The 15,596-nt window shown below is 38.0% G+C and overlaps 1 protein-coding gene across 1 annotated transcript in view; it reads left to right on the top strand.

Annotated features, from left to right (window-relative positions):
- EYS (EGF-like photoreceptor maintenance factor) overlaps positions 1-15,596 on the top strand; it is an 827,426-nt gene that overhangs the window by 790,888 nt on the left and 20,942 nt on the right. The window contains exons 45-46 of the mRNA XM_086745378.1: positions 4,146-4,320; positions 9,835-10,007. Of these exons, the coding sequence (XP_086601504.1) occupies positions 4,146-4,320; positions 9,835-10,007 (348 nt within the window). The remainder of the gene's footprint in view (positions 1-4,145; positions 4,321-9,834; positions 10,008-15,596) is intronic.

Raw genomic sequence — 15,596 nt, 5'->3', positions numbered from 1 at the left:
GGAGAAGGAAACTGAAAATTAATGTCTTTAATAAACTGTAATTTAATAATCAAAAGATTGGGAATTTTAAGTGAAGGAAATGTGGGGATTAGCACCTACAGTTTCTTTTGATAGGCTGAAGAATGTTTGATGGTACTGGAGCATTAGAAAACTTCCTTCAGCCTCTGTGAGAAGCTGAAGAAACCAGTAAAGTTACAGCTCAGATGAAGCAGCCAGGTCCATGTGGAGTTCGAGGTGATTCGAACTTTGAGCTTCATCTGAATTTGTAGCTTCTTGTGGGCTTACAGGAGCCTTTTGTAAATGGGAACGTGGTGGGGTAGTTTACTTAAGTGTCCAGCTTTTCTTCATTGCCTTACAACAGTGTAATTAAGGGACCTTTGGGAGTTGTCTGAGGTGTGTAGCAGAGCATACTGCTGCTGCTCTAAAAAGTCAGTGTGGTTTTTAGGTAGCTGCAAGTCTTGTGGCCAAAGAGACTCAGCCTCCTCATTATGGACAATTTCAAATGGAGTATAATATTGACTGCTTCGTGTTCAGGTCTGACTCACCTACACAAAATGAGATAGATAATTATTTGGAAAAAGCCAGGAGTTACAGTTGAATTTTGAGACCTCACATCTCTGAGATAGGCAGAGAGAAATCTGGTGTCAGGGAGAAAGAGAGAAAGTTTTGATACTTGGTGATCCGTGCTACCATGATGGCAGGATGCAGTCTCTAGCCATAGAAGCAATTAATGGAGAGCCAGGGCTTGCATCTAGAAATGAGGGAGGAGCAAATGATTGTTCCTGTGGTCCTGTTCGTAAATAGGATAAAGTATGGCTATAGAAGAAATCTGTTGTTTGACAGCAAATAGTATTAAATGGAGGAGTAAAAAGCAAATGAAGCACTTACCATAGAGCTGAACTGTTGAGGAACCTATTGCACACTGAAAGAACCGTGTCTTCATATAAATGATTTTGCAAAGAAGTAAATAAAATTCCAGCCACTGCAGTCACTTTTTAAAATAAAGTAAACCCAGAACTCAGCTGAGTTCCAAATACATACAAATATAGCCTTGTGGTAAAAGTTTTTGTTCATAGTAAGCTAGAATACATTGCAAGCCTTCCAGGGCAAAGACTACTTTTCTTTATGTTCCTGCATCACAGATGTTACAGAAGGAAAGTGACTTCTGAAGCAGTTTTTAATCAGTGTTGCCTCTTGCATCACAGTTTGGTATGATTCATACAGTCCCTCTGGGTGTTTGTGTCACAACTCAGAACAGCTCTGGGTAGTCATTGTAGGGGCTGTATTCTCTTTTAGACAAACACCCATTACTCACAAGCAGTCAAGAAAAACAGGGAAAAAGCAAAGGACTTTAGGACAGGTAGGATTTTAGAACTGTGTAAATTCAGTACTGCATTCAGATAGACCACAGTTTATCTATCTATCTATTTCTGTCAGTTCTCTTGTTGCATGTTTAGTACATCTGCTTGAAAACACCTGCTTCGTGTATTTTTCAGTCAAATTAGTACCAAGTGCTTGCAGGCAGGTAAGGGAGACTAATGAGATTTAAAAAAAAAATCTTTGCATGATAAGGACATATTGGAAAAAAAAATAAAGCTGAGTAATGAAGTCGTATTTTTTTATTATAATCTGAATTTTCCTTGGTGGCTTTTTAGTGGTTTGTGATCTCTGGCTGGGATGAACGCTATAAATTAAATTGAGAGTTAAAAAAATAGTCATTGACTATTTTATAGTGTGGTCAAAGGAGTCGCTAGACAGAATCCTCTGTGAGTGCACTGTCTTGTATCTGATTTCAGCTTACTTGCATCAAACTCTGATCTTCAGGATCAAACCAAGTTTAACTCACAAATTCAGAAACTTCTTTTGAATTCCTCTTGCAGTCTTGGCTGTGTCAGAAGACCTCTCCACTATTCAGAATAGTTGGCAGTCTCTCATTAAAAGAGGCCCAGAACTGGCAGAGCAAAGGGAGTTCAGGTCAGAAAGAAGGCACAGCCCTCTGCAGAAGGTGGTATCGTGCTTGCTACAATAGACTCAAATTGCTGCTCCGAGTCCGTCGTCTGCATCTCACCGACTAAGAATTAGAAGAAATAAGAAAATTAAATTAAAAACTCAGTTGAACTCATACAGTTGGGCCAAAAACTTCTTGTATCCACTATATGCTTTGTTTACAAGTGCTCGAGAACTGTTTCTAACCTAGATGTTCTGCTGGTACAGTTAAACTAGTCATCAACACAAACGTCAGTTTGTTTTCCATGACAACCTTACTAGTTCTGGAGTACTCATTGTGCTTTCCATTGTTTACACAGAGCTCTGGGCTGCTTTTTCTTAGCACTCCAGCAAGACTCAGGAGAACAGAACATGCTTTATCTGCTACTGATAAACCAATGAAGCGTTAGTTAGGATTTACCAAGCATATGATGGCCTAAAACCAACACTGTTAAAAACAAAGAAGCAATAATATGAAGCCTGCAAATAATCATCAAACTAGGTTATTTTTAAATTCCTAGTATGAGTTTTTGAATTACCAGTTATGTTGCAGTATAGAGAACTATAAACTGTGTCTAATATGGAAAAAGCTTGCCTAAGAAAGCTACTTTTACTAACATTGTTGTAACTGTAGTTAAAATAGTTATCTTGCTATAAATATTACTTACATTTTGTTCAAAACAAATTATGTGATTGTAAAAATTATTGGGCAGCCATTGTCTCTTTCAGGTGCAAGTCTTTTTCTCATGCAAAAACTCATATGAAGCAATTTTTTTTAAAAAGCAATGTGATGATTACTTGCAATCTCCATATCATATCCTTTCCATGCTTTTAATATTAAGCAGAGAGCCTCTGGTATGCACTGCTGAATACCTACTATTCTCATGATTTCAAGCACTGTGGGAATTTACAATATCTCAGCTAAATTCTATAAATCAGGTTTAGAAAGGCATGAGCATTTCCAAATACATTACTGTACTAGTTAGAATAAAGTGGTTTAAAACTTTGTTTCTAGTTTAAAATTAGATATATTTATTTATAGATCTAGATGACATTGTGCTTAAGGCTACCTTTAAATATGACTTTAAGTCACATGGATGTTCAGGTATATTTTGAAGAGTTACTTAGGGTTTGATCTAAAAAGATATCATATATGGCATAATCTTCAGCTTTGCCATACATAAATGAGTACGTGGATCTGGAAATGTGACTAAGAAACACTGATTAATTAAGTTAGACCTGTAGGGCTAACCATCCTGTTCCATCACTAGGAAAAGCAAAGACTCTCCCAAGAGGCAATCCCCAGAAAGCCCACGGACTTAGCATGAGCTGCCAGAGAACATCTGTCCTTCACTCTGAAGTTTTGGCTCCTCTTTGCACTTGGGATACCAATGTATTAGCAAATTAAAAGAATGTTAGGGCATAGATCCAGGCACTGACACTCAAGCATCTCTAAAAATATTCTTACAATAGTCCAAGTAATAGGCCCCGAAAGTGTTTACCTTACTAGTACACATTGAAATTTTGAGTTATTTTCTGAGATTAAGGGCCTACAGGTGCAGCATATACCTACTTTAAAATGTGATCATGTGCAGCGTGATCCGTATGTACTGGGGGTTGAAGCATTCACTTAAGAAGGGGAGTATCTGGGTCTTTCCCTGAAGGGGTCCTTTTTAGCCTAAGGAAATTCAAGTCTACATTCCCTGCCTGCATTAAATTAGTCAGTGTTTTCTGGATTCTTACATATTTTACATTAAACAGACTTCTTAGTCTCTATTCTCCTTTTTTTCTGGGCTTTTTTTTTTTTTGACCACTTTTATTTGATATTGATGCATTCCTGTAAGAGCATGTGTGTGTAAACACAAAATTGCACTTAGTTACTCCTTAGTCACTGACTTCATATTATGTTTATTCCTTGAGAAATTACCTCTGTTGTTTTACCTATCATTAAATGAAGGAACTTACGATCATCCACTCATATGTCTGAACTGAAAGTAGCCAGCGTACCTTTAGCTCCTGTAGATGATATGATTGCCCATCCACTGAAGACATTCTGGTGGAGTCCATTCATTGAGACTTGACACTGTCCAGTTGTTTGGTTTGTTTTGACTTCTTGTATCTGCTTTAAATTTCATTTATTTATTCTTTCTACTTTTGAGGTTGCATTTTTGATGTTCAATTTCGCACCAGCATGAATCAAGAGTTTAAATCACCAGGGACTCCAGAAGGTCACCCCAATTCTGGTCGTAGTGTTGGACAATGTCAGGATTCCCCATGCAGTTTAATAAAATGCAGAAATGGTGGGAAGTGCATAGAAGGTGGCTCTACTGTTTTGTAAGTATACTTTTTTTTTTAGACTACAGCATAGATTGATCTCTACACTAATAACTATAGTAATTTAGTGTCTTGATAACAGAAGTCTCTAGGAGCCTGTCATCTTATTAGAAAGAAACAAAACTGCAGAAGGGTTCGTTCAGTTACACAGAGAATTTTAATCTTACATTAATAAAATCAAAACTAAAATATTAAAATTATGTTGGAACAATTCCTGGGGAACTTTTGAAAGAAATTCCATGGACAGGTTCTGCTCGCTGAAGTCACCAGCATCCAGACTTACTGCAAAATGCATGGGAAGAACTAGATATTCAGGAAAGATTTTTTTTTTTTTTAAACTAAGTGAGCAGCCTAGCTAGCAGAAAACAAATAGTGAAGAGGAGAGCTTGACTGTCTTGATGTCTGAACATGGCTCATGAGGCAAAAAGAGGTGACTTCTGTTTCCTAGAAATTAGTATTTTCATCTAAGAACCCCTTTCTGGAGTAAACCACTGACTGCCCAACATCAAAAAGTTCTGAACTAGTTTAAATCCTTAGGACCTCCCTTACCCAGCACCTGTGCATCCTTCTCTCCTGCTCAGTCTCTCACTAATACACAGAGTTCTCTGTGCCTCCAGTTCTGATTTCTGTGGGTACTTCCCTGACTCTCAATTGCACCTTCCCTGGTCACTCTTCGTGCCATTCTCAAGTGTTCATTCGCTGCTGCCTTTCCAGATCTGCTGGCTGGTCTGGTCATGTAAGACCTTAATCTATTTCAAACAAAACAAGGATCTCATGTTAATACTGTTTGAACTACGTCAGTTCATTATATCAGCTGTTCACCTGCCTGATCTATGGGATAATAAGTGGTGGCAGGGACAGCTGGCCCAGAAGACAAGTCTATGGTCTTTCATGCCTTATCAGTAAGTGTAGATGGATCTTAGTGTCCAGACTGTAAGGCATATAAGAAGGAAATACATTTGCAGTACCAAATTGCTGTTGCGTGTCAACACTTCCATTGTTATAAATCTTGTTTTCAAACACTTTGGAACTCAGCTGTAAAACCTTTGCTGAGGAGCGCTTTTGATTTTAAAAGTATCTGCCAAGATTTATTATACTTGCCTCCCCTCATGTTTTTCCGCATGTGTTCATTTATTTACACATATTTGCATAGTATTTTTAAAAAGAGAAAAGTGCTGATTTAAAACATCTGAAAACACTGACTGAAAACACTGTAGGCAGCAAGACAGATAAGAAGAAAAAGACAGGCTTTGCACTGTGGAGCCTCTGTGTATGATTCTTCTTCAAAACAACAAAGATTTGTCCTTCTGTGTGCTACAAAGAAAAGAGTTTGCATATCTGTCAAGCTAAAAACAATCTACTAGCTCTGTGTTGGAGAGAGGATTATACAGTAATTAGTTTTGCTGCCCCTGAGACAAATCTTCATCTGTAAGAAAACTTACTAGCTTTAGAAAGTAAGTAAAAAACTTACTTTTTAAAGCTAGTAGGACTGTACTAAAATTTGGAAAATTCACCCCTGAGATGCCGCATGCAGTTTCCTCCCCATTCCCCTTATGAGTGTATTTATATTTTCTTAATAACAGTAATGAAGGAAACATTTTTGGGACTGCTTTCCAATTGTTGTGCTACAGTATGTCCCAACTACTGCACTTTGCATTATTCTTCCAGAATAGTTAACTCTTTGCCATTCAGAGTGTTTGAACTTTCTGAGGAACAAGAAAGGAGAATGGCACTCTTTTCACTTATCAGCATATTAGAGGAGATACAAAACCACAACTGCAAGGAAAAAAAAAGTATCAGAAATGTGGGCAGAAGCATGCCACTCCCACCTACCCACCTACACCACCCAGCACCTTTGCTTCAGCAAAGTACCCAGCAGTGCTAAGTCATCTTCATGTCTATAAGGGACACAGAGCCACCAGCAGCAAGGTCCAGAGAACATTTGCAAAGCAGGTGGCAGGCTGGAGTGCCAGCTGGTGACATAGCTACATTGGAAGCTTGAATTTATAAGCAAAGTTCTTTTTCATCATTATAGTTTCATAATTTCTATTCCAGATTTGTTTAAGGAGTTTTATAACCTTGCAGGGGTGTAGAGGAGGGGTGTAATTTATTTTTCCTGAGCTTTCTTTGTTTGTTGATATTAATTTGTAGTGCCCTACTACTGAATTTTATTCCTCTCCTCATATTTCAAAACAGCTAGGTCTTCACAGACTATGCTTGTATGCATGCATGTACCAATAATGGCTACCTTTTCCTCTCACAGAAAAAAAGTGAAATATTGCCAAAGAGGTGTGGATGTAGCATGCATATAGTTTTCGTTAATGTACAGCAGATGTCAATACTATCTCACATTTTCTCAGAGGGAATTTATTTCTGTTTTCAAATCATCTGTGTTCCTTTGAAGAGCACAGTCCTTGAGGGAACTGGATTTGTGTTCAAATATTTTTTTCTCCTGAAATGAGATCTCTCCAGAGGTTTTTGCTGCTGTTTTGAGCTATTTTTATGTCTTGTTTTCACCACCCTGCCAGAAAGTGTGCATTACCATTAAGCTGTAGAACAGTTGCTATAGGGATAATGCTTCGATTTAAATAGAAGCAGAAATATACAGCATTAAACTTTACATTCTGGCCAGCAACAGAGCACAGCTACTATGTTTTAACAAAGTAGATAGGAAATATTTTAATAATAAAATGAAGAATTTTATGTTCAAGGGAATATCCTCTATTATTTTATTTATAGCATAGAATCATACACAATAGAAAATTACATATAACAAGATTGTCTGTGATGTGTTATGGCTACTGCTTGTTTCTGAAATAAAAGAAAAAGTATGTCTTGTGTGCACTTTGAACAGAACATCAGACATAATGAGCAGGATTCATTTTGCTAAATGAAAGCATGTAGTGTCACTTCACATACCCCTTTTGGCCTTCAGCTGCCTCTTCAGAAGAGCTTAGGACTCACGTAAGTCTTCTGTCACACCTGCACGTGGATTTCTCAGTACTCTATAGCTTTCAAATAGCAGTAGGCATTTCGGTTTAGGAAATGAAGTCGTATCCCATATGGTAGAGAGCTGCTTCATAAAATGAGGTGCTGTAGTTTCATTAGTAGGTTAGATTCCAATAGAACCAATTTTCACTGCAAGGATGGAACCAAACTTTAATACAAGGACATACTTTTATAGTTTATATGGAAAACTCTGTTTAGTTGTTGTGGTTTAGATCAATAAAAGTTTCTACTTTTGGGGGTGGCTTTGCTATCTAAAAATTGTCATCCAATTTGGCTTTTTTAATAGGACAATTTTGCAGCGTTCCATTGTTCTTTGTTTAAATATAGTTCACAGAATCATAGAATAGTTAAGGTTGGAAGGGACCTTTAAAAGTCCAACCCCCTGGCAAGGAGCAGGGACATCTCCAACTAGATCAGGTTGCTCAGAGCGTCATCCAACCTGACCCTGAATGTTTCCAGGGGTGGGGCATCCACTACCTCTCAGGGCAACCTGTTCCAGTGTTCTACAACCCTCAGCATAAAATTTTTTTTTCCTGATGTCTAATTTAAATCTACCTCCCTCTATTTTAAAACCATTACCCCTCATGCTATTACAACAGGCCCTACTGAAGAATTTTTCCCTGTCTTTCCTGTAGGCCCCCTTTAGGTATTGGAAGGCTGCTATAAGGTCTCCCCAGAGTCTCCTCTTCTCCAGGTTGAACAGTCCCAACTCTCTCAGCCTGTCCTCATAGGAGAGATGCTCCAGCCCTCTGATCATCTTTGTGGCCGTTCTCTGGACTTGCTCCAACAGAATCAACTGAATGTAGCACCTTATCATTACAGTCATGCATGTATTGATTTGTGGGATGGATAGTGTTCCGGTTCCCCTAACTGTTTCAGCTGGATCACTATTGATTAGCATATGAGCTCAAGCACCCACTCGAGGATCCCATTGCCTAACCTTGAGCATGCAGTGGTCTCTGTCAGTATCTTGTCTCCCTGGTCTCAAGTTGCCTCTCTCACATACCTCTAGGAAGGCAACTGGAGGCCATTTGGGCACCTAATGTAACATAAAATTAGATATCTTGGTCTCAGAATGCATCTTACCTCTTATATCTAAAAATAATTCAAGGAGCGTCTAGATGACCCTCTCAGTCATATGATTTAGTTTTATGTAGTCCTGCAAGGAGCAGGGAGTTGGACGCCATGATCTTTATGGGTCACTTCCAACTTGAGATATGCTGTGATTCTAAATGGGTCTTTAAATCCCAGAGAATCAAGGCACTGGTGATGTTGCAAGCTATTGGGTTCTTCTGATCTGGAATAAAAAGCAAGCAACCACAACCAAGAAAATACAGAGAAAACTAGACCAGCATGGCAGGCCACATGATGGAAAAGATTCGAAATGCTGCCCCTTCCCTTATCTCTCTAAAGATTAGGAAATTTTGGAACTGAACTTCTCAACCCCTGTCCAGCTTGCTTAGGAGTGTTCAGTAGAAGAGGTTGCATTTGCTTATAGACCTTTGCCACTGTATGCCATAGCAAACATGTTCAGCTCTGTGCAAATAATTTTCAATTCATTTAGAAACCTAACTTTTATTAGGTTCTAAAAGACAAAATTGAAGAGAAACTTAGATACATGCAGATACAAGCAAGGGAAAGGGGAAGAACCTTTGTGTCTGCTGCCCAGCAGCAGTAGCTTTAGCTCCAAACACCCTGCTTCACAGCACAAGAAAGGGACATTTCTGCTTGCCACTCAGGGAGTTAAATGACTTCCCCTTCTCAGTAGTTTTCATGCATCAAAGCATAACGTTTATAGCTGAGACAGAAAGTATTCTGGTGCTGACTTTGATGAATTGAGATGCTTTTGCTTTTGCAAGGCCGGTCCTCTTTTCCCTTCATTCCAAATAGCTGTTTATCACTCTGAAGGGCTTGTTGGCCATGCTTTGTTTACATGTTGCTGTCTGATCTGAAGGTTTGGTGAAACAGCAGACTTTCACAGACTCTTCATTATGTTTTGCCCAGAAACAGTGGACTGATTAACGGAGAAAGTGTAGCTCAGTGAATTTGAAGAAAAATTCAAGATTTTGCACATATACAAAAAGACAGGGGCTAAGAACCAGTCAAAAATATGAGGTTTCATTCTTAGTCTTGAGAAATAAAATTTCAGGGAAAAAACAATAAATGCTTTTATTCAGGGGAACAATTTTTTTTAATCATAAAATGTCACTAAATTCTAAAATACAAATAGGTCTAACATATTTCATTTTAACTATTTAATATTGTAATGCTAAGATTCAAAATAAAATATTTCCTATTAAGTATGGGGGTTTTTTACAATGAAATAAACATTTCAAAAAGTTAAATGAGAAACTTTCTTCCTACTCTTTTCTTTTAACTGTTTTGAATCAGATGACTAAATATAGGTATCCAAACTTGAAAATCTTGATTACATTGGTATCGACATGTTGATTTCTTTTGGTAATAATGTTGCATTCTTTTCTTTCACTCACTTATCCACTGTAGCTGTGAATGTCCTGCTGGATGGAAAGGTGCATTTTGCACAGAAACAGTGTCAGTATGTGAACCAGAGCATGATCCTCCACATCTATGTAAACAAGGCGGTACCTGTGTGCCGCTACCTAACGGCTACACGTGTCACTGTCCTCTTGGAACAACCGGCACCTATTGTGAACAAGGTATGTCAGATGGATTGTACGCTGTGCATACAGTTATGCAATAATGCTCAGGTGGAAAAACACTGTATTTTGTAATATGTCAACTAAATGTGACATAGAGACACAAAGTGTAAAATAGATTTTATTTAAGAAAGTAGTGCTCCTTTCAGTTAGAAAAATCAAGTAATTTAAAACTATGAATTGTTAGATACTGTTTTCTGACTGCTTATTTTTAACACAATTTGTTCCTTCAGTTTTTTCAAATCATTCAGCCAAATTCACGGTCAGCTCAGCATTGTCAGATACTGGGGGGACATGAAGCATTGCAGAGCAGTGTTATAGTGCTTAGTTGAATTTCCAAGCTCACTACAATTAAGTATGTTGAGAAATACACTTAAGAGCTCAGTAGTATACTTTTGAGTACACTTCAGAAGTAGGAAGCATCTGGAACCTTATCCAGTTTCTACTGACACTAAGGGAGAGGTTCCTGTTGACTTCAGCAGCTACTAGGTAAGGATGCACTGAGAATGATGATAAAAGATGCAAACATCTCTGTAAAAATTTTTCCGTGTCTTTTTTCCCTGGCTTTCTTCCAACTTGTCACCCTCAAAATATGTCCTCAATTTACTGGTTTTGCTTTTCTTACCATCACGTATAGGAAGTCTTTATCTGTCTCTTTTCTTCTCTAAGAGACTGCACAAATGAATATTGAACAATGTGGATACACAGGGGCTACCAGTTCAGGGTCTTTTCTGAAGTGAGTATCTGAAATGGCTCTGTGTGCAAGGGATGTAGTACAGTCCGCACTCTCTATTCCGCATCTCTTAGATTCAAGTTAATGTTGTAGAAGCTTATGTTTTTCCTTCAAGAAGCTCTCTACATCTTTTTGAGAACTCCAGTTCCCTTTTCAAACTGCCTGCCAAGGTCCGGCCTCCCTTTTGTACCTACAGACCAAGTTTCAATACAGAACTGACAAGCTGAACTGCATTTGACCTGATTTGCAGTCCAGATGGATAGTTTTAAAATCCCGTTACAGAAAGCACTTGCAATTGGTAGGCTCAAATCAAAGAGAATATAGCTTCTGGAAAGTCATTGTTAAATTCTTTATTCCATGTAAGAATGTGCTTGCTCTATTGCCTCTATTGCAACATCTTTTCAGGGCTCTTTATGTGAACTTTTCAACTTTGAATTCGCATTTCAAGTGAGATTTTCAAAAGTAATGCCATCTGGATTCAGGACACTGAACAACAGGACATGTGCTGTATGTAAAGCAGGAAATTAATCAGCTAAACACTCCTGTATTATGGTTTCAGAATAGATTTCTATCTTCCTGTGATAGCCACTATTACCACTACAAATAGCTTGTACTTGAGCAACAGAAAATTGTATTTCTTGTAGATTGTCTTCCTTTTAGTAATTCCTCCACCTGGTTAACACATTAGAGGGTTCCTTTCTGTTTTATTTAAAAGTTTTCTTTTTACAAATAGGGACTATGGGTCCTGACCAAACTCTTTGCCCTGCATTTCACCTTAACTCTGGCAGAATAATGAATTATCATGAGATTTATCAAAGTGCAGTTTGCACTTTTAGAGGATGGCAAATTGCTAAAAAAACAGCTGCTTATCAAGATTGAATAGCTCATCTCTAGATTGATGGTGGTTATTGGAGCCAAAAGAAAAAGAGACAGAGAGCAATGAACAGCTCAAGGGACCAGGAGAGAACAAAGGGAAATTAAATGATGGAGACTAATGAATGTGCAAGGAAGAAGGAAAAAAGTGTGAGAAAAAGACAGAAGAGATTTATGAGGCAAAAAAGCAGAGGAGAATAACAAAGAGTAAGAACAAATAGGGCTTTGCTAAATAATAACAACTGGTAAATACAGTACAATGGTATGGATTGGACAAGAACAAGTCAGGTGAAGGGAATAAGTGAGACGGTAGGAGTAGAATCACAATAATACGGAAGAGCACTCTGACCACAAATGTTAATGGTACTTAAACAGAAACTGACAATAATCAAGCACTAACTTGCCTAGCAAACACTAAAAATGTTTGTGGTTCTTTTTGAACTGTGTGCATGCAAGATAAAAGCATATGTGCAGACGAGGACGTAACTGTTCTTAAAGAGTAACGTGATCTGTCCTGCTTAGAGCAGCAGCTCAAACCACCAAAGATGCAATGACTGTCAGCACAGCAATGCAGTACATTATGGTTAAGCTTTAGAAGTTGGAGCTGCACTAGCAAGTGTTCAATAGTTGGAAAACTAAGTTAGAACAAAAGTAAACCCACGCAGAGCAAGATCAGTTAAAAAACATAGTTTTAATATGGCCTGAAATTCACAGTGCTTACTTGGTCTACTTTCATGATGGTCTTTGCCAAAATGTAAATACTGAGCAGTATTCTCAGGAGGTTGCAGTAAGATGTGTATTGAATCATATATTTTACAGGAAATCAGAATAAATCAACCCACTTGATGAGGAGAGGGTAGCAGCTTAAATTATCCTGCATTTCCTATAGGCTGTACATTATCAATGAATATTCAGCAGGTAGTACACACATATTTTTTTAGTCTGACACTGTAAGAGCAAATATTTGATTTCATTTCATTGCATATTTCAACCTGCCAACGCAAGTGCCAGGACTTGCACTTCTAGGAGAAAGTTCAAGAGGTTTAGCAGGTAGGCAGCACGCTGATGACTAAAGTGCAGTAGGAAGATGCTTATGAAATTTAAGACCTACTTTGACAAGGCAAGCATCCATAAGAAGCACTAGGAAGAGAGGAGGGGGTTGGAAATAAGATCTGATTGGGTCCAAGGAACAAAGCCTTCTCAGGCAAGGCAGAGTAATATATTAATTCTAGAATAATTTAAAGCTCCACTTCTTGGATGTACAGTGTTGTCCGAACCCATTAACACTTGTAAGACAGGATGATTCTTCAAGTATTAGGTTTCTAAAGGTAACACTGATGTAAACCAACAAAAAAAAAAAAATCATTTATACTGCCAGAAATAAAAGTGGTTGTAATGAAATGGGAAGGAAATGGAAAATTTATACAGGAGTCTTTTTTACTTGGTTTTAACATTGCCCTCTGGACTCAGACCACTTCTAAGACTGTCCATGACACATGAAACAACAGATAATTCTGTTCCACTGGTTTGAAAAGGTCACAAATGTAACAGTAACACAGGAAAACCAACCCACATCCTGGAGTACATAAATGGCAACCAAACATTGCCAAGATCTGGTATAGTGTTAATTCACTCCCTTAACCACAAGGATTAGGAATATGGGGAAGTAGTTTATCTAGGTTTTTTTTAAGTAGTTACATTTTCTGGGACACCAAAATATGATGTTAACAAAATCTTTCGTTCATTTGAATTAAAGTTTGCAACTAAAGTACCAGACAACTCTAAGTTGTCTTCTGATTAAGAAGTGAAGCTTCAGCCCAGAGCAGCATGTAATTTAGTCTAGTTATGTCATTAACACACAATGTTCAAAACCAACAAGAAGTTCCAGCTCCCAGCACTTTGTCTGGGAGAATCTACTGCATGGCTTTGAACACCAAATTCCAGCTTATTCTGTTTGGCTCAGTGAGTTCCTTTGTAATTAGATATCTCAAAGAGTTCCTGAAGTGGGAGAAATCTCTAAGGACCTGGCTGTTTCAGCTGTCCTGCAAGTATAGAGTAGACCTGTTAGCTTCAATGTGATTACTACTGTGACAAAAAGTTACCAAGATCAAGTGTCAAGGATGATTCTGCCTAGGGAAGCAGCAACAGTCTAAAACCCTTTTGCTGCAGATAGTTTGATTTATAGGACGTCATTATTGTATATGTGTACACAGTATCTTTTTCATAACTAGTAGTTATTAAGATATATTAACATTAAAAATGCAGGCATATTATCTGTAATGACTGCCTGCAAATATTCCAATCTCTACTAAGTTGTATGTCAGCAGTTTATTCCTCTTAAAAGAACAGTGCCCCTCTGTGAAGCCAGTAATCCTGCCTTTAGCAGTGGCCAACAATTAAGATTTAGAGAAAAATTTTACCTAGCAATTATATATAACATTTCCCTGAAATAGTCTTCTATCATCCAAACATTTGTGGCATTTTTTTTTCTTGTCATTTTTTTAATGAATTAAATCAAGTCTCTCATCTTGACATAAACAGTATTACTTAAGATCATGGAGAACTTGAGCAGAAATAAATTTGGAGTCAATGAACTTCCTCTGACATTCTGTTAAGTACTGAGATTTATTTCTACGAAAGCTAGAATTCCTCTAGGTACTAAGCATGTAACATTTATATCCTAGATAATTTACTCAATTTTGCAGAGGAATGAAGACCTATAATTTCAGATTAGTTAACTGTGAGACTTCACAGACCAGATAATAGTCTCATTTAAGGGGACAGCACTGTAATGTTTGAAAGATTCCATAGATGGCAGTATTGGAGAAGAATTGCCGGTGGCTAAAATAAGCACGATTTTCATCACCGTATTTCCATAAAATTTAAATTATTCAGCAGTTCTCTTCTTTAGCAGGATTAGTTTGTGCCAGATACTTTCATAAAATCTATTAAATCATTTTTCTTGACTTCAAGGCATCATAATGGAATGTTGCTGCCCTTTTCACAAAGAAAAAAGCTAATGAATATATTTCTTCAACTGTAGTTGAAGTTTGCTTGTTCACCCGTGTTTCTCATGAGAGGGCGTGCAGGGAGAGCACCTCTTTGAAGGAGAGGCATTCCACTGGCCAACTGGAAAACTTGAAGTACATGTAACCCAGCAACTAGGCATCGTTCTGTGACCATCTGCACAAGTCAAAGGCACTCATCCTACCTGACCCTCAAGGCAGAATGGTGGGCACTCATCTGAGAGCAAAGGCTGGAGCTCCAGCTGGGGGGTATGCACCGTCTACCCCAGCAATGGCCGATGCCTCCATGAAGACGAAGCTGCTGAAGGGAGAGGTTGTGGTGCAGACCTCAGACTGCAGAAAGTGCCTGGACCTTTCTCCTGGGACAGCTTGTTGTTTTGTGTCACAGTGACTATTGTGTTCTCTTAGTCATTTAAACAACACTGGTTCCCTCAAGCCTTCTGTTTCCACTATTATTTTTTGAAACCTTGTGGCAACATGAGAAAATCTTTAAATACTAGATATAGCACTCAAGTCCAATAAGGTTAAAAGGTGCTATTACAAAGTTTTACCTAAAAATCAATCTAAACTTTCAGATTTATCAGTAACTGTCCAGTAAACTTAATATTCATGATAGGCACAAGAAAACATGCATTTGTAGTATTTCTCTGTATCATTTTAAATGTCAAGTAGAATAAAGTCAGTTGCCAACTTAAATATATGCCAGGGATTAGGCATAAATAAACTCAAGTAGAAGTCATGCATGACAAAATGAAGGCATTAATATGCAGTACAACAGTAATGCCCTCCATACCACGTCAGCCATCAGCAACGTGATGTCCCAATAAAAATTCAGTCATGCACTTATCATTCCCTCCAGTTACCCAGTTGAATAAGAACAAGATACAGCCAGCTAACTAACACTTAGCAGGATGGCTCTGGAATTATTTTCAGATTTCTTGTATGACCATGAATGTT

The sequence above is a fragment of the Chlamydotis macqueenii genome, chromosome 3, assembly GCF_036417535.1.
Source record: "Chlamydotis macqueenii isolate bChlMac1 chromosome 3, bChlMac1.mat, whole genome shotgun sequence".
Classification (NCBI taxonomy): domain Eukaryota; kingdom Metazoa; phylum Chordata; class Aves; order Otidiformes; family Otididae; genus Chlamydotis; species Chlamydotis macqueenii.
This window is presented reverse-complemented; position numbering and strand designations above follow the sequence as displayed.